Source organism: Haliotis rubra, unplaced genomic scaffold (genome assembly GCF_003918875.1).
Source record: "Haliotis rubra isolate DU_JTF1 unplaced genomic scaffold, ASM391887v1 Scf506, whole genome shotgun sequence".
Lineage (NCBI taxonomy): Eukaryota > Metazoa > Mollusca > Gastropoda > Lepetellida > Haliotidae > Haliotis > Haliotis rubra.
This window is the reverse complement of record NW_025767198.1, coordinates 175,763-202,930: the sequence shown is the minus strand read 5'-3', so window position 1 is coordinate 202,930 and position 27,168 is coordinate 175,763. Positions and strand designations below refer to the sequence as shown.

At 40.2% G+C, this 27,168-nt stretch overlaps 1 protein-coding gene across 1 annotated transcript in view; it reads right to left on the bottom strand.

Annotated features, from left to right (window-relative positions):
• Nucleotides 1-27,168, bottom strand: part of LOC124292054 (serine/threonine-protein phosphatase with EF-hands 2-like) — a 56,933-nt gene that overhangs the window by 8,663 nt on the left and 21,102 nt on the right. Inside the window, exons 2-11 of the mRNA XM_046729127.1 lie at nucleotides 25,794-25,883; nucleotides 25,225-25,352; nucleotides 11,531-11,636; nucleotides 7,996-8,144; nucleotides 5,660-5,821; nucleotides 4,690-4,856; nucleotides 4,279-4,315; nucleotides 3,772-3,921; nucleotides 3,283-3,375; nucleotides 1,438-1,623 (exon numbers count right to left, since the gene is read on the bottom strand). Coding sequence (XP_046585083.1) covers nucleotides 1,438-1,623; nucleotides 3,283-3,375; nucleotides 3,772-3,921; nucleotides 4,279-4,315; nucleotides 4,690-4,856; nucleotides 5,660-5,821; nucleotides 7,996-8,144; nucleotides 11,531-11,636; nucleotides 25,225-25,352; nucleotides 25,794-25,851 — 1,236 coding nt within the window. The 5' untranslated portion in view covers nucleotides 25,852-25,883. The remainder of the gene's footprint in view (nucleotides 1-1,437; nucleotides 1,624-3,282; nucleotides 3,376-3,771; nucleotides 3,922-4,278; nucleotides 4,316-4,689; nucleotides 4,857-5,659; nucleotides 5,822-7,995; nucleotides 8,145-11,530; nucleotides 11,637-25,224; nucleotides 25,353-25,793; nucleotides 25,884-27,168) is intronic.

Here is a 27,168-nt window from a genome sequence, read left to right as displayed (position 1 = left end):
TCTTGCATCGCAGAAAGGGCAAGGCAGAAGGGTAAATAATGTAGTTCAGGGACTGTGAGATGGACTACAGGGGGCAGTTACTCACAGTCACTCTGTGCGGGTGTGATCAGCTGGTCTGTGTGACTTTTCTTGGCTTGCTGACCCAATACGTTTGGTAGAATACATATGTTAACATGACCATGTATTGTGCTGTACAAGATTCTGGACGGAAAGCTTTGTTGAGCCATGAAGTAGTTCCAGCAACTATCCATACATTGTTATCCTTCCCTAGTTCCAGCAACTATCCATATATTGTTATCCTTCCCTAGTTCCAGCAACTATCCATATATTGTTATCCTTCCCTAGTTCCAGCAACTATCCATATATTGTTATCCTTCCCTAGTTCCAGCAACTATCCATATATTGTTCTCCTTCCCTAGTTCCAGCAACTATCCATATATTGTTCCAGTTCAGCAACTATCCATATATTGTTATCTCCAGCAACTATCCATATATTGTTATCCTTCCCTAGTTCCAGCAACTATCCATATATTATTATCCTTCCCTAGTTCCAACTATCCCTTCCCTAGTTCCAGCAACTATAGTTCCATCCTTCCCTATTCCATAACTATCATATATTGTTCTCCCTTCCCTAGTTCCTCCTTCCCTATCCATATATTGTTATCCTTCCCTAGTTCCAGCAACTATCCATATATTGTTCTCCTTCCCTAGTTCCAGCAACTATCCATATATTGTTATCCTTCCCTAGTTCCAGCAACTATCCATATATTGTTATCCTTCCCTAGTTCCAGCAACTATCCATATATTGTTCTCCTTCCCTAGTTCCAGCAACTATCCATATACATATATTGTTATCCTTCCCTAGTTCCAGCAACTATCCATATATTGTTATCCTTCCCTAGTTCCAGCAACTATCCATATATTGTTCTCCTTCCCTAGTTCCAGCAACTATCCATATACATGTATTGTTCTCCTTCCCTAGTTCCAGCAAAGTGATATTTTCACTGTGGTGAACATATTGATTTTCTGTGACTGCAGTTAAAAAATCACTTTTCTCAAACTCAGATATCTGAGCCCTTGAGGCTGTCCCAAAAACAGTACTACTTTTACTTTACCCTCGTAAAACTTTTAAAAAATCAAAACAAAATGATGATAGTTTGCTAAGTAACTTTTATATTTTGGAGACAAACATTGTGAAACTTTTTTCCTGGGTTGGTCTGATGTTTTCAATACATTCTGCGGTGAAATGAATGTTTGATCAGATTGTGATTCATCGGTATCATTTTGACCCAAACAGACAATAGATAGTTTTGAAGTTGTATACATTAGGTATGTTATCAACAGGAGGTATTTCCACCACCTACCCTTCCATTATGCATATACTCAAAGTTGTATACATTAGGTATGTTATCAACAGGAGGTATTTCCACCACCTACCCTTCCATTATGCATATACTCAAAGCCTTCAATCTTGCATTCATGACTTCGTATGAGCATCTTGAGGTTGTGCTTGTCCAGCACCTTGCGTGTAGTGTCTGGTCCAAAGTAGCACCCCCCTCCCCGGAATGTGTTGGGTAGACAGCCTGGGAGAGGCCGGGGGTCACTCCACAGAAGGTCTAAAACCTGAATATTCAGACAAAATAGGTCACAGAAAAAGTCTAAAATAACAAATAAAGTATGTCCATAAATTTGAAGACTAAAACCTGTCATGGTTTCAAATTCCCACCCATGTCCCTCTTACAAAATGATACACATTTCCTTGATATACACTATCAAAAATACAGACCACCCTCTATTACCACATATTGCCACAAACTACCCTATATTGCCACATACTGCCACATGCTACCCTATATTACCACATATTGCCAAAGACTATCCTATATTGCCACATACTGCCACAGACCACCCTATATTACCACATAATGCCACAGACTACGCTATGTTACCACACACTGCCACAAACCACCCTATATTACCACACACTGCCACAGACCACCCTATATTACCACACACTACCACAGATTACCCTATATTACCACACACTGCCACAGACTACCCTATATTACCACACACTGCCACAGACCACCCTATATTACCATTACCACACACTGCCACAGACCACCCTATATTACCACACACTGCCACAGACTACCCTATATTACCACACACTGCCACAGACTACCCTATATTACCACACACTGCCACAGACCACCCTATATTACCACACACTGCCACAGACTACCCTATATTACCACACACTGCCACAGACCACCCTATATTACCACACACTGCCAGACTACCCTATATTACCACACACTGCTAGACCACCCTATATTACCACACACTGCCACAGACCACCCTATATTACCACACACACTGCCAGACTACCCTATGTTACCCTACACTTACAGACACACACACTGCCACAGACCACCCTATATTACCACACACTGCCACAGACCACCCTATATTACCACACACTGCCACAGACCACCCTATATTACCACACACTGCCACAGACCACCCTATATTACCACACACTGCCACAGACTACCCCATATTACCACACACTGCCACAGACTACCCTATATTACCACACACTGCCACAGACCACCCCACATTACCACAGACCACCTATATTACCACACACTGCCATACAGACCACCCTATATTACCACACACTGCCACAGACCACCCTATATTTACCACACACACTGCCACAGACCACCCTATATTACCACACACTGCCACAGACCACCCTATATATATTACCACACACTGCCACAGACCACCCTATATTACCACACACACCACACACAGACCACCCTATATTACCACACACTGCCACAGACCACCCTATATTACCACACACTGCCACAGACCACCCTATATTACCACACACTGCCACAGACCACCCTATATTACCACACACTGCCACAGACCACCCTATATTACCACACACTGCCACAGACCACCCTATATTACCACACACTGCCACAGACCACCCTATATTACCACACACTGCCACAGACCACCCTATATTACCACACACTGCCACAGACCACCCTATATTACCACACACACTGCCACAGACCACCCTATAACCAGACTGCCTACCTATATTACCACACACTGCCACAGACCACCCTATATTACCACACACTGCCACAGACCACCCTATATTACCACACACTGCCACAGATTACCCTATATTACCACACACTGCCACAGACCACCCTATATTACCACACATTACCACATGTTGCCTGATGTTTTCACCTGTTTCCACTCCTCCAGTTCCTTCAGCTCCAGGGACATGCTGTCCACACTGTGGAGGTCGGTGGGGCCAGGTGGACGCAGCACAGACAGAAACTGGAACAGCATCAAACTCCAGGTCATCTCATTACCTGTTTATCTTTACTGTTGTTGTTGAGAGTTTCTGTGATTGGAGCACTACTTCTGTTACAAGTCCATGTTATAGTGTGACAGTTACACGTTGCTGCTAGTACAAATACATGTATCACAGTGATACTGACTGAGTTAAGTTTGTAATGGTAATCAATTCTTTTAACAAGAATTAAATATTTGGACTGATTTGGCCCAAACTTTTGTTGTCCAGATGTTTTTCCACTTTGATGAGTTTTTTTGTTGGAACATCGCTGAAATTATGTAAATAGTTTGTGTAATATACAGAAGAAAGGAACACTTGATAGAACACAGTAAAACCTCTGTAGATACAGTGAATAGACATGATAAGGAATAGAATACCTTGTGTCTGTCGATGTGGTCAAGGGCCTCCAAGTTGACTTGTTCGGATATCCCACCATGCACTACCAAAACTTTATCGTCAATCACTGTTGCTAATGGCAACCAGCTGAAGATCTCTTCAAACATTTTGATAGCTTTGTCTGCATGGTGCTGGAACACATATATTTATAACCAGCTGATCACATGCCTGCCTGGAGAAAGTGAGGGCCAACAGCATCAATAACAACAATGATGAGCGTTATTTACTGATACATGACTGTTATTACGGATACTTGTCTCGTCAGAAGGCTGTCGCTTCATCACTCCGATGCTAGTTAGTGTGAAAATTGCCTGTAATTATGTACATGGCCATGAAGTGATTGCTTGTTATTGACCGTGAAGCATGCACGTACTGGCCATGACTGAAACCCTGAGGGAGTTGTGAGAAATAAATGTTGCTGTAAGTTATTGTACAAGCTTTCTTTATTTTTTTAATTTAAGGTTGTGAAAAAGAAAAAAGTCACCTACTTTGTATTTTCTCATGACTTCTTTAATAAAACCGTATCTGAAAAGTGAAAACAATATTTCAGTGCCTTGTTTGAAATGAGTTCTTTAATACATTCATGAATAACATAAACTTTGTCTTTGTCAAGGACTTGAAGATTTCATTCAGGTTGAAACATGTTTTGAGGAAAAGAAGATTGTCTAATTTACTTGCTGCCATGTTACAACAAATGCCATGAAGGAGATGACAGAATGGATGGTCCCTGTGCATGCCATGACAGAGATGACAGAATGGATGGTCCCTGTGCATGCCATGACAGAGATGACAGAATGGATGGTCCCTGTGCATGCCATGACAGAGATGACAGAATGGATGGTCCCTGTGCATGCCATGACACAGATGACAGAATGCATGGTCCCTGTGCATGCCATTACCTCATGTTCATGATGTGGTCTTCGTGATTGCCTCTGTTCAAATACACCTCGTTGGGATACACAACAAAACTTGCAAATAGAATTGTTGCAACTTCTACTGATGTGGGGCCTCGGTCAACAAAATCCCCATTAAACACATATGGATTGTCCACTGATGGCAGGCCATTCTGAAAGGTTAAGTGCCCTGTTATATTCAACCTTTATTCACTGTAAGTCGTTAATACATTAATCAACAGCAGTAGAATTATCAAGGGTGATTATGTCCTATTACTAGTTGTATATGGAAAAGAACAAATATTGAATATAAAAACCAATTTCAGAAATAGAGACAAGTTAACTGATGCACTAAGTGTATGACCCATTCTATAAGTTGCTGACTGTCTGTTCATCTTTAACAACACCTGTCAGAAAAGCAGAATTGGTCAACTTAAAATTGTTAAATGATTTAGAAAGATGCTTTCGTCCTTGATTATTGTATCTGCAGTCTGTCGTGATCAATACCACGGAACCACCTTAGCTTCATTTTGAGGCAGCTTTGAATTAGATGATGCTAAAAATAGATGTTGAGTCCAATTTGAAGAAGCAGTGATACCATCAGCACTTGTCTTGACATTACCCTGCCATTGCAGTTACAACCTGAACATTTTGCTGTTTAGAGACAGCCTTCCCTCTTCTTAGTACTCAGCTAAAGATCACAAACATAACCTTGTTATTTGTTTACTTTTGGAGAGCTTGTTTGGATGAGTCCTGATTGTAAATGTTCCCCTATGAAGAACCCATGTTTATAACAGGTACTTTTGTTGGTTTCAAGCTCATGAACGAGTGGAAATCTGCTCTAAGAACAAACATGAAGCTGGGGATTTTACCTCCAAAACGTCTAAGATAGATTTCAGAATGAAATAGAAATATTATACACTGGACGACATCTGCCATAGTCATGGTAGTTGCCTTGTGGACCCTTGTGACATACCTTATGGAAGATCATGTATAGGTCATCCAACTTGCCATGGAGATCGCCACACACTGTGATCTGCTTGGAGATAGATGTGGTTGCATAGTTGATGTTCCCTCTCTTTTTGAGGATCCGTCTGGCCTCATGTAACAACATCAGCAGGTATTTGACATGGAGTTGCTGACAACAGAAGATATCACATGACAACATCAGCAAGTATTTGACATGGAGTTGCTGACAACAGAAGATATCACGTGACAACATCAGCAGGTATTTGACATGGAGTTGCTGACAACAGAAGATATCACGTGACAACATCAGCAGGTATTTGACATGGAGTTGCTGACAACAGAAGATATCACATGACAACATCAGCAAGTACTTGACATGGAGTTGCTGACAACAGAAGATATCATGTGACAACATCAGCAGGTATTTGACATGGAGTTGCTGTCAACAGAAGATATCATGTGACAACATCAGCAGGTATTTGACATGGAGTTGCTGACAACAGAAGATATCACATGACAACATCAGCAAGTATTTGACATGGAGTTGCTGACAACAGAAGATATCACATGACAACATCAGCAGGTATTTGACATGGAGTTGCTGACAACAGAAGATATCACGTGACAACATCAGCAGGTATTTGACATGGAGTTGCTGACAACAGAAGATATCACGTGACAACATCAGCAGGTATTTGACATGGAGTTGCTGACAACAGAAGATATCACATGACAACATCAGCAGGTACTTGACATGGAGTTGCTGACAACAGAAGATATCATGTGACAACATCAGCAAGTACTTGACATGGAGTTGCTGACAACAGAAGATATCACCTGACAACACTAGCAGGTACTTGACATGGAGTTGCTGACAACAGAAGATATCACATGACAACATCAGCAGGTATTTGACATGGAGTTGCTGACAACAGAAGATATCATGTGACAACATCAGCAGGTACTTGACATGGAGTTGCTGACAACAGAAGATATCATGTGACAACACCAGCAGGTTTTTTACATGGAGTTGCTGACAACAGAAGATATCACATGACAACATCAGCAAGTACTTGGCATGGAGTTGTTGACTACAGAAGATATCACATGACAACATCAGCAGGTATTTGACATGGAATTGCTGACAACAGAAGATATCACATGACAACATCAGCAGGTACTTGACATGGAGTTGCTGACAACAGAAGATATCACATGACAACATCAGCAGGTATTTGACATGGAATTGCTGACAACAGAAGATATCACATGACAACATCAGCAGGTACTTGACATGGAGTTGCTGACAACAGAAGATATCACATGACAACATCAGCAGGTATTTGACATGGAATTGCTGACAACAGAAGATATCACATGACAACATCAGCAGGTATTTGACATGGAGTTGCTGACAACAGAAGATATCATGTGACAACATCAGCAGGTATTTGACATGGAATTGCTGACAACAGAAGATATCACATGACAACATCAGCAGGTACTTGACATGGAGTTGCTGACAACAGAAGATATCACATGACAACATCAGCAGGTATTTGACATGGAGTTGCTGACAACAGAAGATATCATGTGACAACATCAGGTACTGACTTCAACCCACCTGTTGATTTGAACTGATGAATTGACTCACCTGTTAATGTAATCTAATGCTTCAACCCACCTTTTGAATGTGAACTAATGCTTCAACCCACCTGTTAATGTAAACTAATGCTTCAACCCACCTGTTAATGTGAACTAATGCTTCAACCCACCTGCTAATGTAAACTAATGCTTCAACCCACCTGCTAATGTGAACTAATGCTTCAACCCACCTGCTAATGTGAACTAATGCTTCAACCCACCTGTTAATGTAAACTAATGCTTCAACCCACCTGCTAATGTGAACTAATGCTTCAACCCACCTGCTAATGTGAACTAATGCTTCAACCCACCTGTTAATGTAAACTGATGCTTCAACCCACCTGCTAATGTGAACTAATGCTTCAACCCACCTGCTAATGTGAACTAATGCTTCAACCCACCTGTTAATGTAAACTAAAGCTTCAACCCATCTGTTAATGTAAACTAATGCTTCAACCCACATGTTGATTTGAACAAATACTTCAACCCACCTGTTAATGTAAACTGATGCTTCAACCCACCTGTTGATGTAAACTAATGCTTCAACCCACCTGCTAATGTGAACTAATGCTTCAACCCACCTATTGATTTGAACTAATGCTTCAACCCACCTGTTGATTTTAACTAATGCTCAACCCACCTGTTTATGTGAACTAATGCTCAACCCACATGTTGATTTGAACAAATACTTCAACACACCTGTTTGGTCTTGAATGCCTTTATCAGTCCTTTCACTTGGATACTTGTGAGTGGAAATGACAAATGAGGACCGTTGTAGTTGGGCTCGATGGCAATAGTGTCAGGGTTCGTCAGTTCATGCAGCTCATCATCTTCCTCAGCAGTTGTGTCTGGAATCAACAGCCAACTGCATGTCATGACGGACAAATCAGTTATAATTACAGTGTGAGATATTTCTATGTTCAGTGTGAGATATTTGTATGATATGTGAAACATGTTCAGATGAAATTCTTGTATGACATGTGAAACATGTTCAGAGTGAAATTCTTGTATGACATGTGAAACATGTTCAGAGTGAAATTCTTGTATGACATGTGAAACATGATCAGTGTGAGATAATTGCTTGACCAACAAGATGACCACCATTTGCACAACAGGAACAAGAGTATTGAACCACTGTATCAGCAGTGTAAGCAGGGGAGTCCTATGAAGCACTGAACCAGCTGCTGGCCAAGGGATTATCCTCATCATGTTTGTTTGGTGTGTGTGGTCCTGTTCCTGTGCATAGACTGCAGGTCACAAATCAGGTGAAGGTAAGCAGTCATGGAGAGTCCTTGGATGTGTGACCATGTTTGGTAGCTTGACTCCTGAGAGTTTCTTCCACTTCTGCCCTGCCCCACAACAAAAAACACCTGTGGTCTCACCTTAGGCAGGTGTTTTTGTTCAAAATTGCCTCTGTTCACCTAGCAGAAAATAGGTACCTGGTGGGAAAAGTCATGTGACTATTAACCTTCTAGCGCCTCACAGGCAGCTTGGGTCATCCAGGGTGATAATGTCCATCATGTTGAATGCACTTAGAGCATGTCCCTGCGGCGTGGAGTTCAGTGCTGTGTAAGTGGCCATATTATTATTATTATGCCGGGGAGTCATATGAAACACTGTAAGGGACAGTAGCTGGCCAAGGGGTACTCCTCACCATGTTGTGTACATGTGTACACTGGAGGAGACCACTCACTGTGCTCAGGTGAATTTGAACCTACGACAATAGGAGCTGAATGTACTGGGCATTTACCCAATCGTCGAAAATACACAATCATGCTTTACTTAAACAAATGATTTATCTGTTCTTATTTTTGGTAAATTCTGTGGAATTTGGAGATGTCTGATCAAAACTGGGAATTTTTTATGTCGACTTTGGGTCGAATATCTGCCTCTGAGCAGGTCAAACTAGGTATTTTTTTCTCAGTTATAATGCAACAGCCATTGATGGTCTAGTTTACACCAAACATCAACAGGTTAACTTCTTTGAGTGGCATTTTAGAAGTTGGGAAGTACAATATAGAACAAACTTTATGGATAACACTCACGAATAAAAAGAAGTTGTTATCCATAAAGTTTGTTCTACATCAACAGGTTGGTAGTCATTAATATAAGTAATGAGGGGCATTTCCTGAGGGTCAACTATCAGGATATCGATATATCATCGTCCCTGCCGTGGAGTGGATTAAATTGCTGGCATTATGTAAAAAAGATTTGGTTCCCCCATAGTATAGGTTCCGTTGGAACTTTTCATTCCAATATTTGTTCCTGTAATAGTGCATGCGGAACAATTATTTCGTTCCGCACACACAGAATGTATTCCGGGTAAATAGGAACTTTCACACACATCCTAAAGTGACCTGTGACTAAGACCAGAATTGGCAGCGACGCCTTCTCAGTGACAGCCCCAGTTCTTTGGAACTCTATTCCCCTCAAACTCTGTTGCATCGACAACGTCTCATCCTTCCGAACTCACTTGGAAACCTTCCTTTTCTCTGGAGTCTCTCTACCCTAGATTTGTTTAGCACCGTTGAACAGGTGTAAGCTGGAGGTTTTGTTAAAAAATTGGGGCGTTTTTTTTTTGGATGGGAACGGAAAGGAAGAAAGGATTTTTCCAACGTTATTTGTTCCATATGGAACAAATCCTGTGGCTATCAAGAAGCAATTATCATGTGTGAAAGTTCCTTAATAAAAGACTCAATACAGTATTGTCGTCAGTGGCATCATTTGTCTTTATTGTGGGCATTGGTTTCATCTTTTGTTATGGCTATACAAAATAGCACTAAATAATGTCTATTTTAAAAAATCCAAATAAACACCATCACAATATTTGATAATATGCATTCACTTAGTGGCATTTAGGCCCGACCTAATCGCAAGCTAAACCTTAAATTTGTTTAACATCATATAAATCGGTGGTTGTGTAATAGGGCAACCTAAACTGGCATTAGATATGGTTCACCTTTCTTTAAAAATCTGTGCATCTATTTCAAATTATTATTTCAAGGATATATATATATAATATCTACATGTTGGGTGATAAGGGTCCTTATCGAAATCCGGACAATACTGAAGAATTGTTCAAATATCATCATATTTTAATTTGATCTACAGTTTTGGTAAACGTACAGTGATCAATATGGCACATTCTGATGGTTGCTAATTTCTGGTCACTAGTTATCACAAGCTTCAATGGAGCAGAGTTATCCTTGATCTCGTCCAATACATAGTTTTCTATGGCATTTTCCTTGTATATGTTTTCACAAATATACTCTACTAGAGCAGTGTATTCCTCTGCCCCCATTATCGGTCTGTTGCACCTTCCTGCTGTGTGTGGCAAATGGACGCTCGTTAACATGATTTTGACATAGATCTAACATGATTCACATGTATTTCGGGCTAGAGAAATCCCAGATGTTGACAAGTAGGATGAGTCCATTTTGCATTCAATAATTACTGGAATTGGTTAGGCCTACGGTATTTGTTCCTGTTCGATGGAATATTTGCCGTATGTGTGGGATTTTTATTCGTGTCATCCATTCTCTATTTCACGGCATATAATCCGAACCGGAACATTTACTACTCAGAACTAAATCATGTTTACATCAGAATGTAGTGACGAAGGCCCGAGTCCCATGTTGTCATGATGTTGAAATAGCCGTGTGAGGATCAATATTGCCTTGACATATGATTAATGTTATTCCACCGCTGTCATCATGCGCACAAACTACTTGAGCTTATTACAGAACTATGACCTTTGGGAAAACACAGATCAGCCCTTATTCATCGCAATATTTGTTGCAGTTGATTACAGTTTGCTAGCGTGATTGGCATATCCCAAGATTACTGGAATAGACACTACTGCACTGATGCAATCAAGGATCCGTGTTGGGGCAATGTCCAACCTGTGGCATATCAATCATATAATAAGCATGAAAACAAATAAGGATTCATAATAATCAGTTTGTAAGTGTCTGTAGAACAGTGTCATTATTTGTCTTCTAAGTGACATACATTATCCAAGTCCGGTGACAGCAAGTACATGAGCCAGGAGTAGTGATGTAGCCTGTGGCTTGATGTACTGCACCAACCTGGCTCTCAACATGGTCTCCAGCCGCTTACAAACCAGTCTCAGTCTTATCCAGCATGGTGGAAGTGCGATAACATTATCTGACCAAGTAGTACTCCGGCACCTTCCAATGTTAAGACCTCTTGGAGGATATCTCTCCTTACTCACCATATATAGTAGGATGATGGGTTGGACTGAAGGCGTGTAATATCTTTGGCTGAATAGTGTCTTTCCCATCAAACTCGGACAGCATGCTGTTGAAGAAGTTGTACAACTGCAAGGCAAGAAGATTGGTTTGGTCAGTCATTTACTTCATTGTCAAGTACAGCCAGTATCTTGCTGAGGGAAGTTGTTGACCTATAACAGAGTCCTAACTGTATGGCAAGAAACATGAACTCAACAGAACACAAGGAAATCAGGCAAGTCGGGACAAGCACTGACCTTATCATCTGTGACTAGCATCACAGTTATATATAAAGATATTTCTTGCAAAAATGCTACATGCTAAAAAGAACTGTAAATTTGTTGGAATATTTGTCTAACAAGGACACAATGCTCCAAGTCCCAGTTATCTGGCCTACACCATTTTACTTATCCTGCCTAATCTCCAGATGCCATCTGGCATCAGCAACCCAACAAACACAGAAGAACTTTATAGGCAACAAAGGGGAATCCCCTTGATTCCTTGCAGATGATGCTTTATATAATACTAAAACCTTTCACTGTGTGTATATGTTCATGTGCAAATATTACATCTACATATATGTGTGTATATGTTCATGTACAAATATTACATCTACATATATGTGTGTATATGTTCATGTACAAATATTACATCTACATATATGTGTGTATATGTTCATGTACAAATATTACATCTACATATATGTGTGTATATGTTCATGTACAAATATTACATCTACATATATGTGTGTATATGTTCACATACAAATATTACATCTACATATATGTGTGTATATGTTCATGTACAAATATTACATCTACATATATGTGTGTATATGTTCATGTACAAATATTACATCTACATATATGTGTGTATATGTTCATGTACAAATATTACATCTACATATATGTGTGTATATGTTCACGTACAAATATTACATCTACATATATGTGTGTATATGTTCATGTACAAATATTACATCTACATATATGTTCATGTACAAATATTACATCTACATATATGTGTGTATATGTTCATGTACAAATATTACATCTACATATATGTGTGTATATGTTCATGTACAAATATTACATCTACATATATGTGTGTATATGTTCAACATTACAAATATTACATCTACATATATGTGTGTATATGTTCGCATTACAAATATTACATCTACATATATGTGTGTATATGTTCATTACAAATATTACATCTACATATATGTGTGTATATGTTCATGTACAAATATTACATCTACATATATGTGTGTATATGTTCACGTACAAATATTACATCTACATATATGTGTGTATATGTTCACGTACAAATATTACATCTACATATATGTGTGTATATGTTCATGTACAAATATTACATCTACATATATGTGTGTATATGTTCATGTACAAATATTACATCTACATATATGTGTGTATATGTTCATGTACAAATATTACATCTACATATATGTGTGTATATGTTCATGTACAAATATTACATCTACATATTATCAGTGCAGAAATGGAGTTCAGTTAAAACACTCAACACAGCAATAAACCTTTTCAGACAAATTGCATATGATACAAAACGTTCCAACTTCCTTGTTGTCAACCATGTTTTATCATATTAAACCTACACCGGTATATTTTTCATGATTCATTTGATGCAATCAGTGGTGGCAACTCTCAGATTACCTGTCAGACTATCCAATACCATTCACCCCTACCCCTCAAGGTGTCGAGGATATATAGCAATCAGTGGTGGCAACTCTCAGATTACCTGTCAGACTATGCAATACCATTCACCCCTGCCCCTCAAGGTGTCGAGGATATATAGCAATCAGTGGTGGCAACTCTCAGATTACCTGTCAGACTATGCAATACCATTCACCCTGCCCCTCAAGGTGTCGAGGATATAAAGCAATCAGTGGTGGCAACTCTCAGATTACCTGTCAGACTATGCAATACCATTCACCCCTGCCCCTCAAGGTGTCGAGGATATATGGCAATCAGTGGTGGCAACTCTCAGATTACCTAACAGACTATGCAATACCATTCACCCCTGCCCCTCAAGGTGTCGAGGATATATAGCAATCAGTGGTGGCAACTCTCAGATTACCTAACAGACTATGCAATACCATTCACCCCTGCCCTCAAGGTGTCGAGGATATATAGCAATCAGTGGTGGCAACTCTCAGATTACCTGTCAGACTATGCAATACCATTCACCCTGCCCCTCAAGGTGTCGAGGATATATAGCAATCAGTGGTGGCAACTCTCAGATTACCTAACAGACTATGCAATACCATTCACCCTGCCCCTCAAGGTGTCGAGGATATATAGCAATCAGTGGTGGCAACTCTCAGATTACCTGTCAGACTATGCAATACCATTCACCCCTGCCCCTCAAGGTGTCGAGGATATATAGCAATCAGTGGTGGCAACTCTCAGATTACCTGTCAGACTATGCAATACCATTCACCCCTGCCCCTCAAGGTGTCGAGGATATATAGCAATCAGTGGTGGCAACTCTCAGATTACCTGTCAGACTATGCAATACCATTCACCCCTGCCCTCAAGGTGTCGAGGGATATATAGCAATCAGTGGTGGCAACTCTCAGATTACCTGTCAGACTATGCAATACCATTCACCCCTGCCCCTCAAGGTGTCGAGGATATATAGCAATCAGTGGTGGCAACTCTCAGATTACCTAACAGACTATGCAATACCATTCACCCCTGCCCCTCAAGGTGTCGAGGATATATAGCAATCAGTGGTGGCAACTCTCAGATTACCTAACAGACTATGCAATACCATTCACCCCTGCCCCTCAAGGTGTCGAGGATATATAGCAATCAGTGGTGGCAACTCTCAGATTACCTGTCAGACTATGCAATACCATTCACCCCTGCCCCTCAAGGTGTCGAGGATATATAGCAATCAGTGGTGGCAACTCTCAGATTACCTAACAGACTATGCAATACCATTCACCCCTACCCCTCAAGGTGTCGAGGATATATAGCAATCAGTGGTGGCAACTCTCAGATTACCTGTCAGACTATGCAATACCATTCACCCCTGCCCCTCAAGGTGTCGAGGATATATAGCAATCAGTGGTGGCAACTCTCAGATTACCTGTCAGACTATGCAATACCATTCACCCCTGCCCCTCAAGGTGTCTGAGGATATATAGCAATCAGTGGTGGCAACTCTCAGATTACCTGTCAGACTATGCAATACCATTCACCCCTACCCCTCAAGGTGTCGAGGATATATAGCAATCAGTGGTGGCAACTCTCAGATTACCTGTCAGACTATGCAATACCATTCACCCCTGCCCCTCAAGGTGTCGAGGATATATAGCAATCAGTGGTGGCAACTCTCAGATTACCTGTCAGACTATGCAATACCATTCACCCCTGCCCCTCAAGGTGTCGAGGATATATAGCAATCAGTGGTGGCAACTCTCAGATTACCTGTCAGACTATGCAATACCATTCACCCCTGCCCCTCAAGGTGTCGAGGATATAAAGCAATCAGTGGTGGCAACTCTCAGATTACCTAACAGACTATGCAATATCATTCACCCCTACCCCTCATGAGGTGTCGAGGATATATAGCAATCAGTGGTGGCAACTCTCAGATTACCTAACAGACTATGCAATACCATTCACCCCTGCCCCTCAAGGTGTCGAGGATATATAGCAATCAGTGGTGGCAACTCTCAGATTACCTAACAGACTATGCAATACCATTCACCCCTGCCCCTCAAGGTGTCGAGGATATATAGCAATCAGTGGTGGCAACTCTCAGATTACCTGTCAGACTATGCAATACCATTCACCCCCCCTGCCCCTCAAGGTGTCGAGGATATATAGCAATCAGTGGTGGCAACTCTCAGATTACCTGTCAGACTATGCAATACCATTCACCCCTGCCCCTCAAGGTGTCGAGGATATATAGCAATCAGTGGTGGCAACTCTCAGATTACCTAATAGACTATGCAATACCATTCACCCCTACCCCTCAAGGTGTCGAGGATATATAGCAATAAGTGGTGGCAACTCTCAGATTGCCTGTCAGACTATGCAATACCATTCACTCCTGCCCCTCAAGGTGTCGAGGATATATAGCAATCAGTGATGGCAACTCTCAGATTACCTGTCAGACTATGCAATACCATTCACCCCTGCCCTCAAGGTGTCGAGGATATATAGCAATCAGTGGTGGCAACTCTCAGATTACCTAACAGACTATGCAATACCATTCACCCCTGCCCCTCAAGGTGTCGAGGATATATAGCAATCAGTGGTGGCAACTCTCAGATTACCTGTCAGACTATGCAATACCATTCACCCCTGCCCCTCAAGGTGTCGAGGATATATAGCAATCAGTGGTGGCAACTCTCAGATTACCTGTCAGACTATGCAATACCATTCACCACTGCCCCTCAAGGTGTCGAGGATATATAGCAATCAGTGGTGGCAACTCTCAGATTACCTGTCAGACTATGCAATACCATTCACCCCTGCCCCTCAAGGTGTCGAGGATATATAGCAATCAGTGGTGGCAACTCTCAGATTACCTAACAGACTATGCAATACCATTCACCCCTGCCCCTCAAGGTGTCGAGGATATATAGCAATCAGTGGTGGCAACTCTGATATTACCTAACAGACTATGCAATACTATCCACCCTACCCCTCAAGGTGTCAAGGATATATAGCAATCAGTGGTGGCAACTCTCAGATTACCTAACAGACTATGGAATACCATTCACCCCTACCCCTCAAGGTGTCAAGGATATATAGCAATCAGTGGTGGCAACTCTCAGATTACCTAACAGACTATGCAATACCATTCACCCCTGCCCCTCAAGGTGTTGAGGATATATAGCAATCAGTGATGGCAACTCTCAGATTACCTAACAGACTATGCAATACCATTCACCCCTGCCCCTCAAGGTGTCGAGGATATATAGCAATCAGTGGTGGCAACTCTCAGATTACCTAACAGACTATGCAAAACCATTCACCCTACCCCTCAGGCTGTCTAGGATATATAGCAATCAGTGGTGGCAACTCTCAGATTGCATGTCAGACTATGCAGCATAACGCAATACCACTCACCCCTGCCTCTGAGGGGTGTCGCGAATATATAGCAATCAGTGATTCACATCTGGCATTTATCATGTCTGGGGTAATGAGTTTATTTATAATTGTGTTTTATATGCAGGTTTGATGTGGTATCTGTTCTGCATGTTATGTCTTGTGCATGTGGCAGTTTAGCAAGAAAGGAATGGTCTGCCGAGTTGGAAAAAAAATTGATCAAACAGTTAACCGATAATATGTCTGTTGATTAAACACTGTTGCCATGAAATGTGAATTCATCAAAAATAAATGTTTGAAGGTCACATGCAACGTAAAACACAACTTTGCAGATTCTGATACCTTTCGGTATGGACTTACCGAAACAAATAATCAAAAATGCAAATTCAACTTATAAAGTTGAAAAATAACGTGATGAAAAACACTGCGCGAAATCGTAGTTCAAACGATTCACTAACTTGGTTTCAACAGCTGGGCTGTGCTCATAGCACATGCGCAGTGAAATTGGTTTTCGGAGCTTGGAAGCGGGTTGTCCGGTGAATATTCGGTGAAGGCTTTGGTGTGAGCTATTTTTCTAATGTTCTGTTGATATTTCACAGGCGCGAGATTTTGTATATGTTATGACAGTAGATTACCGATTTAACTGTTTATATAATTTCATTTGTCTATTTCACCACACGTTCTTCTTACTGAGTCACTTTCTCAGTTCGATACTTAAAAGCAATGTCATTATTTAGCGTCGACAGAATTTCTAACTGTGATATAGATATGTCGTTCAATATAGAACAAGTTTTATGGATCTCAACTTCTAAAATGCCACTCAAACAATAATGTCGTTGTCACAGACAAAACTCAATGTCTGTTTTATTGGCACCTATGTGTCTGCCTGCCCGTCTGCTAATTGCAATATTCAATACACAACTTCGATCACTGACCACATGCAATTTGAACTTAACACCTATCAGGCTGGTTATCTCCCAATTGACAGACACCCATTTGACAGACACCCAATTGACAGACACTGAACTAGAAGGTTAATGAGGGTAACACCTATGGGTATAATGGAACAGTCCACTGTCTAGTGAGTAGAGCAGGGTGAGCCTGAAACAGGTTCGTTACTGAGAAGTTTGATTGTGGGTAAATAGAACTTTGTTGTGATTAAATGATAAATGATTTCTCTTCTCAAAATTGATTGTACTATCAATTACTATCGAATATGAAAACAGGTTTGTTACTGAGAGCTTTGATTGTGTTTATTGATAGAAAAGCCCCTTCCCGATACCAGCATATGTACAGCAGAAGTTAACAGAGAAAATGTTTTGTTGGAGAGATATAGATATGTACATATTTTAAAACATTCTGAGATTTAGTAAATGAGACACCTGCATTGCCATGTAAGATACGATTAATACCAATCAGAGTTCTAATTTTAATAACACTTTCTAAAGATTGTAACAGTTTATGTCTTTGAGTAGTATACAATGCCAATTCAAGGAAGTAATGAAAATATTCTCACATGCATGGCCACATTGACATGATGTGTCATATTATAAATATATTCTAAATAAAATTAGTAATTAAGTGGAACTAGAGTCATAAATATATCTTAATATTGTGTACAAAACATATAGCTTCTTTATTCCATATGAATAATATTTAGGTTCACATTTGTCTTTATTTGATTTTATATGATACAACAGTGTGCGCAATTTCTAATAGCTAAGTTAATATTTTCAACATGATGATGCCGACTCCCATTGGACTAGAAGGTTAAGCCGAAATGTTTATGAAAATGAACTGTTTTTATATTGCAGCAATAAAAATTAAAATTACTGTCTTTTCGTCCATCTTTCAAAATAAAAAATATAACTTCAGTTTGTTCCTGTGTTTTTATTTGGACTATTCCATTATAATGTGTAGGTAACAGGTAGTAGATAATCTGTTCACTGAACCATAAATGTTGTTGTTTTAAGGTGTCTGCGAACTGGCTGTCTGCGTAATGGGAGGACACCATCAGGCTATACACCATAAACAAAACGCATTGATTTATGGCCCGAGTTCGGTCTCTGTCACATTATGTAATTACACAGACAGGCAGGTGTGATACTTGTACACATGACATGTTATGATGTCTGTTGATTGCAAAATGTCATACACAAAAAGTGAGCATGTATTTACAAAACCCAAAATCTCTATATATACACACACAATGAGCCGTGAGGGAATCTGCAAATGAACCAGCCATTACACTTGAGTGCACACCCACCCGCTCTGACTGGGTTCGGTATCCCGGCTGCTTCGTTTCTTGGGAAGTAAACCCAAGTACAAAAGTTGCACTTTTGATTTGCGATTATACGCTTATAATTTTGTTTTTATGTTTTTTTCATAACCAGCAATGTATATTATATGTCATGAATAAGTGATAATTTTGTTTTAATTATGTTTGATTTTTTGGTTGCATGTGACCTTTAAATGTATAGATTTTCTACAGCAGATGGAATACACCCGTATTCAGGCAACTTTGTTAAACAACATACTTCCTTCAGAGGATTAGCCAGTAAGACATTGATTGGTGTCTAACTTAACAAACTCCAAGTGCTATGGACATCAAACAAACTTATGACATCACTTGAAAGATGGGTTGTAAATTAAATGCTTTATCTATTTTAAAATATTAGATTTTTTTACAAAGACACATGACAGTGAGTTACTTTGTACAGCTTGACATGTATGGATTGTTCCTCTGTGTGGATATTGATGGATATTTTAATTGAACAAGGTAACTGAATGATATTATACATAAAACTTTTGTTGGTTGTAAATGCTGTTGTTTTGATTAATTAGTTGTAGCAAGAATGCAGGAGGCCTCAACAGTGACTGATCAATTGCAAATTGTTCCATATAAGTATCTGACAATAGCAATCAGTTGTTTCAATTTGCTATTATTACTTTAAATATTTAGTGTAAGATTCAACTAAAAACGCACAATACTGGAATTTTATTATTTTTCATTAAAAACAGTTTTATCCAATCATTGGATTAAAATATATGGTATAGGGGACTATTTAATTGAATCACCCTTAGATTTGTGGAAAATATAGCATATTGCTGACTGGTGTTTCCAGCATAGTTTACGAGAAAATACACTAAGTAATCTTTATATATTTGCATATGAAACAATGCCTACCAAAACAGAAAATACAATTTAAATGATATATCATTATGTCTAGTGATAATTTGTCTCAATTTTCATTGGCCAAGACAAAAGGTTATGTTTCTGATAAGGGTCCTATCACTGGCCAGTAGTGATGCTGAATTTGTAGATTTGTAAGCCAAATTCTAAAGGAACTCAGATCAGTCCACAAGTAAGGAAAACTATGTTGGAGGATTTCCACCTTACCTTATGGACCTTCATTGTACATGACTAAAACCAGCACTGCTATCAGTGTTTGGGGATTGTCAAACCCCTGATCTATTATATACAAAGAAAAATCATTAACATCAAGAAGTATATAGTTAGCTCATTTTGTTTCATATTTGTCTTGGAATTCTTGCCAAGATTAGTTATATATTTGGTAGTTCAAGGGGAAAAGTTTTTTACATTTTGTTATGAAGTATTTGTGGTGCTGTATTCTTATTCTGAGGATGGATTCCTGGTTGTCTTGAACTGACCTTCTAATTCCTGGGAATTCCTCCAGTGTAAACGATCATGTATTATTTGTCCAACTGTGTGTCCCAAATATCCTCATCAAACAAAGCATTCCCCCGATGATTCAAATTGTGCAAAATAGAAAGAAACGTCCAAGATGCAACTAAAATAACACAATATTGTGATTATATTATTTTTCATAAATTATAACCTCCAGTGACATCACTATTCAAATTGCACAAAACAGACCGATTGACCACACTGCCAGGCAATGACAAAGGATGAAAATTTATGGAAGTCAACTTTTGTAATATGAGTGACATGACATTTCAGAGTATTCTTACTCCTTCATCAGGTGGGGTGACATGACATGAAGGCAGGATGCTTCCTAACAACATGCCAATATCCAATCAAGCCTAACTAACAATCATACCTTACATCAATAGACGAGGTGATTTACCGTTTACACATCAGCTGCAGGTTGGCTAAGGACATTACTGCCAAGGACAAGTAAATATTGACAAATTGTTTAGTTTGGTTTGTTGTTTAATGCACTCAGTAATATTCCATGTCTAAACTTGATGTTTGTCGTTTGTCCCCACAACTTCATTTGCAAGGAGTGAGTGAAAAGTTCTGAGCTTAATTGCAAAAGATGTACAGCACATCCTTAACAGTTTGCACGTGTAAGTACTATCAATGTTTACAGGTTTCATTTGAAATAAATGCACAACCAAGCATCATATTTCTGTTGGGATCAACCAATGAAAATGGACAAAAGTGTCAAAGTATGGACATAACCCTCTTTCCATTGTCACTGTTATATTGGTGCAGCACAGATCAACAGGGGAAGAAAGATCCTTGAAAATTATCCAAGATCAGGAAGACCTCATGGTACATCCCATAGCCAAGATAGTAGATATCTTTCATGAGAGAGTTCAGAACATTCTAAAGAATGAACAGGTAATGACAAAGGTTTCAGGGGACTGGGTTCCAAGGCTTCTGGCTCCTGGTCATTAATGATCCAAGTTCATCGTCTCTCATGAAAATTTTACATTGTTTTGAAGTAGATCCAGCTTATTATTTTAAGCAGTTTTTTTATCATGGTCTCAAATTTTCAGTCATAAATTAAACAACAACTGAAGCATTGGAAACCTCTAACATCTCTAATAAAGAAGACAAAGTCTGTTACATGCCCTATTTTGGGAGAATATGAACATTAATGGTCAATAGTATCAAAATCAGATTAGGCACTTGCTTTAGAATTTCACTTAAGATGTGTAGTTCCTCCAGGACAATGTACCTGTGTACAAATGGCCATAGCTGCATTGTTGTGGCTTTCAGCTCATTGAGCATCATGTGTTCACCTTGATAGTCTGTACTGACCTAAATCTGGTTGTTTACTATGATAGTCTGTACTGACCTAAATCTGGTTGTTTACTATGATAGTCTGTACTGACCTAAATCTGGTTGTTTACTATGATAGTCTGTACTGACCTAAATCTGGTTGTTTACTATGATAGTCTGTACTGACCTAAATCTGGTTGTTTACTATGATAGTCTGTACTGACCTTCATCTGGTTGTTTACTATGATAGTCTGTACTGACCTAAATCTGGTTGTTTACTATGATAGTCTGTACTGATCTAAATCTGGTTGTTTACTATGATAGTCTGTGCTGACCTTCATCTGGTTGTTTACTATGATAGTCTGTACTGACCTAAATCTGGTTGTTTACTATGATAGTCTTTACTGACCTAAATCTGGTTGTTTACTATGATAGTCTGTACTGACCTAAATCTGGTTGTTTACTATGATAGTCTGTACTGACCTAAATCTGGTTGTTTACTATGATAGTCTGTACTGACCTAAATCTGGTTGTTTACTATGATAGTCTGTACTGACCTTCATCTGGTTGTTTACTATGATAGTCTGTGCTGACCTAAATCTGGTTGTTTACTATGATAGTCTGTACTGACCTAAATCTGGTTGTTTACCATGATAGTCTGTACTGACCTAAATCTGGTTCTGTTCACCATGATAGTCTGTGGTGACCTTCATCTGGTTCTGTTCACCATGATAGTCTGTACTGACCTACATCTGGTTCTCTTCACGATGATAGTCTGTACTGACCTAAATCTGGTTCTGTTCATGATGATAGTCTGTGGTGACCTAAATCTGGTTCTGTTCACCATGATAGTCTGTGCTGACTTTTAGCTATTTCTGTTAACCATGATAGTCTGTACCAACCTAAATCTGGTTCTGTTCACCATGATAGTCTGTGCTGACTTTTAGCTAATTCTGTTTACCATGATAGTCTGTACCGACCTAAATCTGGTTCTGTTCACCATGATAGTCTGTACCGACCTAAATCTGGTTCTGTTCACTATGATAGTCTGTGGTGACCTAAATCTGGTTCTGTTCACCATGATAGTCTGTACCAACCTAAATCTGGTTCTGTTCACCATGATAGTGTGTACCGACCTAAATCTGGTTCTGTTCACCATGATAGTCTGTGCTGACCTAAATCTGGTTCTGTTCACCATGATGGTCTGTGCTGACTTTCATCTGGTTCTGTTTACCATGATAGTCTGTACTGACCTAAATCTGGTTCTGTTCACCATGATAGTCTGTGCTGACCTTCATCTGGTTCTGTTCACCATGATAGTCTGTGCTGACCTTCATCTGGTTCTGTTCACCATGATAGTCTGTGCTGACCTAAATCTGGTTCTGTTTACCATGATAGTCTGTGCTGACCTTCATCTGGTTCTGTTTACCATGATAGTCTGTGCTGACCTTCATCTGGTTCTGTTCACCATGATAGTCTGTACCGACCTTAATCTGGTTCTGTTCACCATGATAGTCTGTGCTGACCTTCATCTGGTTCTGTTCACCATGATAGTCTGTACTGACCTAAATCTGGTTCTGTTCACCATGATAGTCTGTACTGACCTAAATCTGGTTCTGTTCATCATGATAGTCTGTGGTGACCTAAATCTGGTTCTGTTCACCATGATAGTCTGTGCTGACTTTTAGCTATTTCTGTTCACCATGATAGTCTGTACCGACCTAAATCTGGTTCTGTTCACCATGATAGTCTGTACCAACCTAAATCTGGTTCTGTTCACCATGATAGTCTGTGCCGACCTAAATCTGGTTCTGTTCACCATGATAGTCTGTGCTGACCTAAATCTGGTTCTGTTCACCATGATGGTCTGTGCTGACTTTTAGCTATTTCTGTTTACCATGATAGTCTGTACCGACCTAAATCTGGTTCTGTTCACCATGATAGTCTGTACCGACCTAAATCTGGTTCTGTTCACTATGATAGTCTGTGCCGACCTAAATCTGGTTCTGTTCACCATGATAGTCTGTGCTGACCTAAATCTGGTTCTGTTCACCATGATGGTCTGTGCTGACTTTTAGCTATTTCTGTTTACCATGATAGTCTGTGCTGACCTAAATCTGGTTCTGTTCACCATGATAGTCTGTGGTGACCTACATCTGGTTCTGTTCACCATGATAGTCTGTGGTGACCTAAATCTGGTTCTGTTCACCATGATAGTCTGTGCTGACCTTTAGCTATTTCTGTTTACCATGATAGTCTGTACCGACCTAAATCTGGTTCTGTTCACCATGATAGTCTGTGGTGACCTAAATCTGGTTCTGTTCAAGGTCACATGCAACCAAAAAATCAAACATAATTAAAACAAAATTATCACTTCTTCATGACATATAATATGCATTGCTGATTATGAAAAAACAAATAAACAAAAATATAAACGTATCATCGCAAATCAAAAGTGCAATATTTTGTACTCGGGTTTACCTCCCTCGAAACGAAGCAGCCGGGATACCGAACCCAGTCAGAGCGGGTGGGTGTGCACTCAAGTGTAACGGCAGGTTCATTAGCAGATGCCGCCTTCACGGGTGTGTATATATAGAAAGTTGGGTTTTGTAAATACATGCTCATTTTTTGTGTATAAAACATTTTGCAATCAACAGACATCATAACATGTCATGTGTACAAGTATCACACCTGCCTGTCTGTGTAATTACATAATGTGACAGAGACCGGGAACTTCGGGCCATAAATCAATGCGTTTGTTTATGGTGTATAGCCTGATTGGTGTTAAGTTCAAATTGCATGTGGTCAGTGATCGCGGTTATTGTATTGAATATTGTCATTAGCAGACAGGCAGGCAGACACACTGGTGTCAATAAAACAAGACATTGAGTTTTGTCTGTGACAGCGACATATCTATATCACAGTTAGAAATCGTGTCAACTCTAAATTATGACATTGCTTTTAAGTGTCGAACTGAGAAAGTGACTCGGTAAGAAGAGCGTGTGGTGAAATAGACAAATGAAATTATATAAACAGTTTATTTACTGTCATAACATACAAAAGCTTCAGCCTGTGAGATATCAACAAAAATTATGAAACTAGCTCACACAAAGCCTTCACCGGTATTCACCAGACAGCCCGGCTTCCAAGTTTGTGAACCTATTTCACTGCGCGCGTGCTATGAGCGCAGCCAACTGTTGAAACCCGTATTCCCCAGAAAAGTCTGGGGAAAATTAGTGAAACGTTTGAACTCCGATTTCGCGCGGTTTTTTTCATCGCGTTATTTTTCAACTTTATAAGTTGAATTTGCATTTTTGCCGCTTTTTTTCGGTAAGTCCATACCGAAAGGTATCAGAATCTGCAAAGTTGTGTTTTACGTTGCATGTGACCTTTCACCATGATAGTCTGTACTGACCTAAATCTGGTTCTGTTCACCATGATAGTCTGTGGTGACCTAAATCTGGTTCTGTTTACCATGATAGTCTGTACTGACCTTCAGCTGGTTCTGTTCACCATGATAGTCTGTGCTGACCTAAATCTGGTTCTGTTCACCATGATAGTCTGTACTGACCTTCAGCTGGTTCTGTTCCCCATAATACTCTATGTTCTGAAAAATGTTCCAGGTGCATCTCCTGCGAGCCTCTAGTCGAGCTGTATATTGCCGGTACCACTTCTGTATCAAGATTGCTGCTTTGATAGCTGAAGGACAAACATACAACCATTTTAGACATTGTATCATCTGGGATTAATAGTAAACAGTAATATTTACAATCAATATCTAAGCCCACAAGTTGTATGAGAATTTCATATTCCATGAATTAATATCATTTGTATTTTTTCACATTTTGATTCTTTACCTCCATTGACCAACAGAATGTTAATATCTGTTGACCCAAACCCTAGTGTAAATGTCTGAGTTTGTTTTAAATGTTTGACATAATTAAGTTTGTTTGCTTTGGATGATGAAAAAGTACCCCTCATGGCTTGCTGAAGTGTCTAACACTTCATGCATCTAATGTGAACAATATCAGAGCATCTGGTATCTTGTTGATGTTTCTTATCCAGCATGCATCTAATGTTGACAATATCCCAACTTCTGGTTGATATGTGTGACCCTATATGCGACAATATCCCAGCTACCTTTCTCTGACTTGGTCATCTCCTTGCGGCTGACTGTGTTGGAGGAGGCACACCCCATGGCGGAGGCTGGTGGACTCCCTCACATTCTATCTGCAGGGACGAAATGATTTAATGATCAGCAACATAGAAAATGCTCAAACAGTCACTGCAAACACATGAAACCAAAAAGCAACTATATGGTTTATGTGTATCTTGGTAAGTTTCACTGATCTGGACCCTGCCCTGGTTGGCTCAGTCTCTATGTCCTGGTAGGTCCAGTTTCTATGTCCTGGTTGGCTCAGTCTCTATGTCCTGGTAGGTCCAGTTTCTATGTCCTGGTAGGTCTAGGTCCAGTTTCTATGTCCTGGTTGGCTCAGTCTCTATTTCCTGGTATGTCCAGTCTCTGTGTCCTGGTAGGTCCAGTTTCTATGTCCTGGTTGGCTCAGTCTCTATGTCCTGGTTGGCTCAGTCTCTATGTACTGGTAGGTCCAGTCTCTGTGTCCTGGTGCGTTCAAAGTCTATTTTCTGGTAGGTCCAGTTTCTATGTCCTGTTAGGTCCAGTTTTTATGTCCTGTTAGGTCCAGTGTCTATGTTCTGGTTGGCTCAGTCTCTATGTCCTGGTAGGTCCAGTCTCTGTGTCCTGGTAGGTCCAGTTTCTATGTCCTGGTAGGTTCAGTCTCTGTGACCTGGTAGGTCCAGTCTCTGTGTCCTGGTTGGCTCAGTCTCTATGTCCTGGTAGGTCCAGTCTCTGTGTCCTGGTAGGTCCAGTCTCTATGTCCTGGTAGGTCCAGTCTCTATGTCCTGGTTGGCTCAGTCTCTGTGTCTCCTGTAGTCCTGGTAGGTCCAGTCTCTATGTCCTGGTAGGTCCAGTCTCTGTGTCCTGGTCCTGGGTCCAGTCTCTGTGTCCTGGTAGGTCCAGTCTCTATGTCCTGGTTGGCTCAGTCTCTATGTCCTGGTAGGTCCAGTCTCTATGTCCTGGTTGGGTCCAGTTCTCTATGTCCTGGTAGGTCCAGTCTCTGTGTCCTGGTAAGTCCAGTTTCTATGTCCTGGTTGGTCCAGTCTCTATGTCCTGGTAGGTCCAGTCTCTGTGTCCTGGTAGGTCCAGTCTCTATGTCCTGGTAGGTCCAGTCTCTGTGTCCTGGTAGGTCCAGTCTCTGTGTCCTGGTAGGTCCAGTCTCTATGTCCTGGTAGGTCCAGTCTCTGTGTCCTGGTAGGTACAGTCCCTGTGTCCTGGTAGGTCCAGTCTCTTTGTCCTGATGGGTCCAGTCTCAGTGTAGGCATGGACAAAATTTCCACTTGGCTTTCTGTCAAACCTAAAATCAATTCCTGTACAGGAATAGCCAACATTCTGTTCTGAACACTGAAAACTTGGAATGAGTTAATGCATTGTATGTGT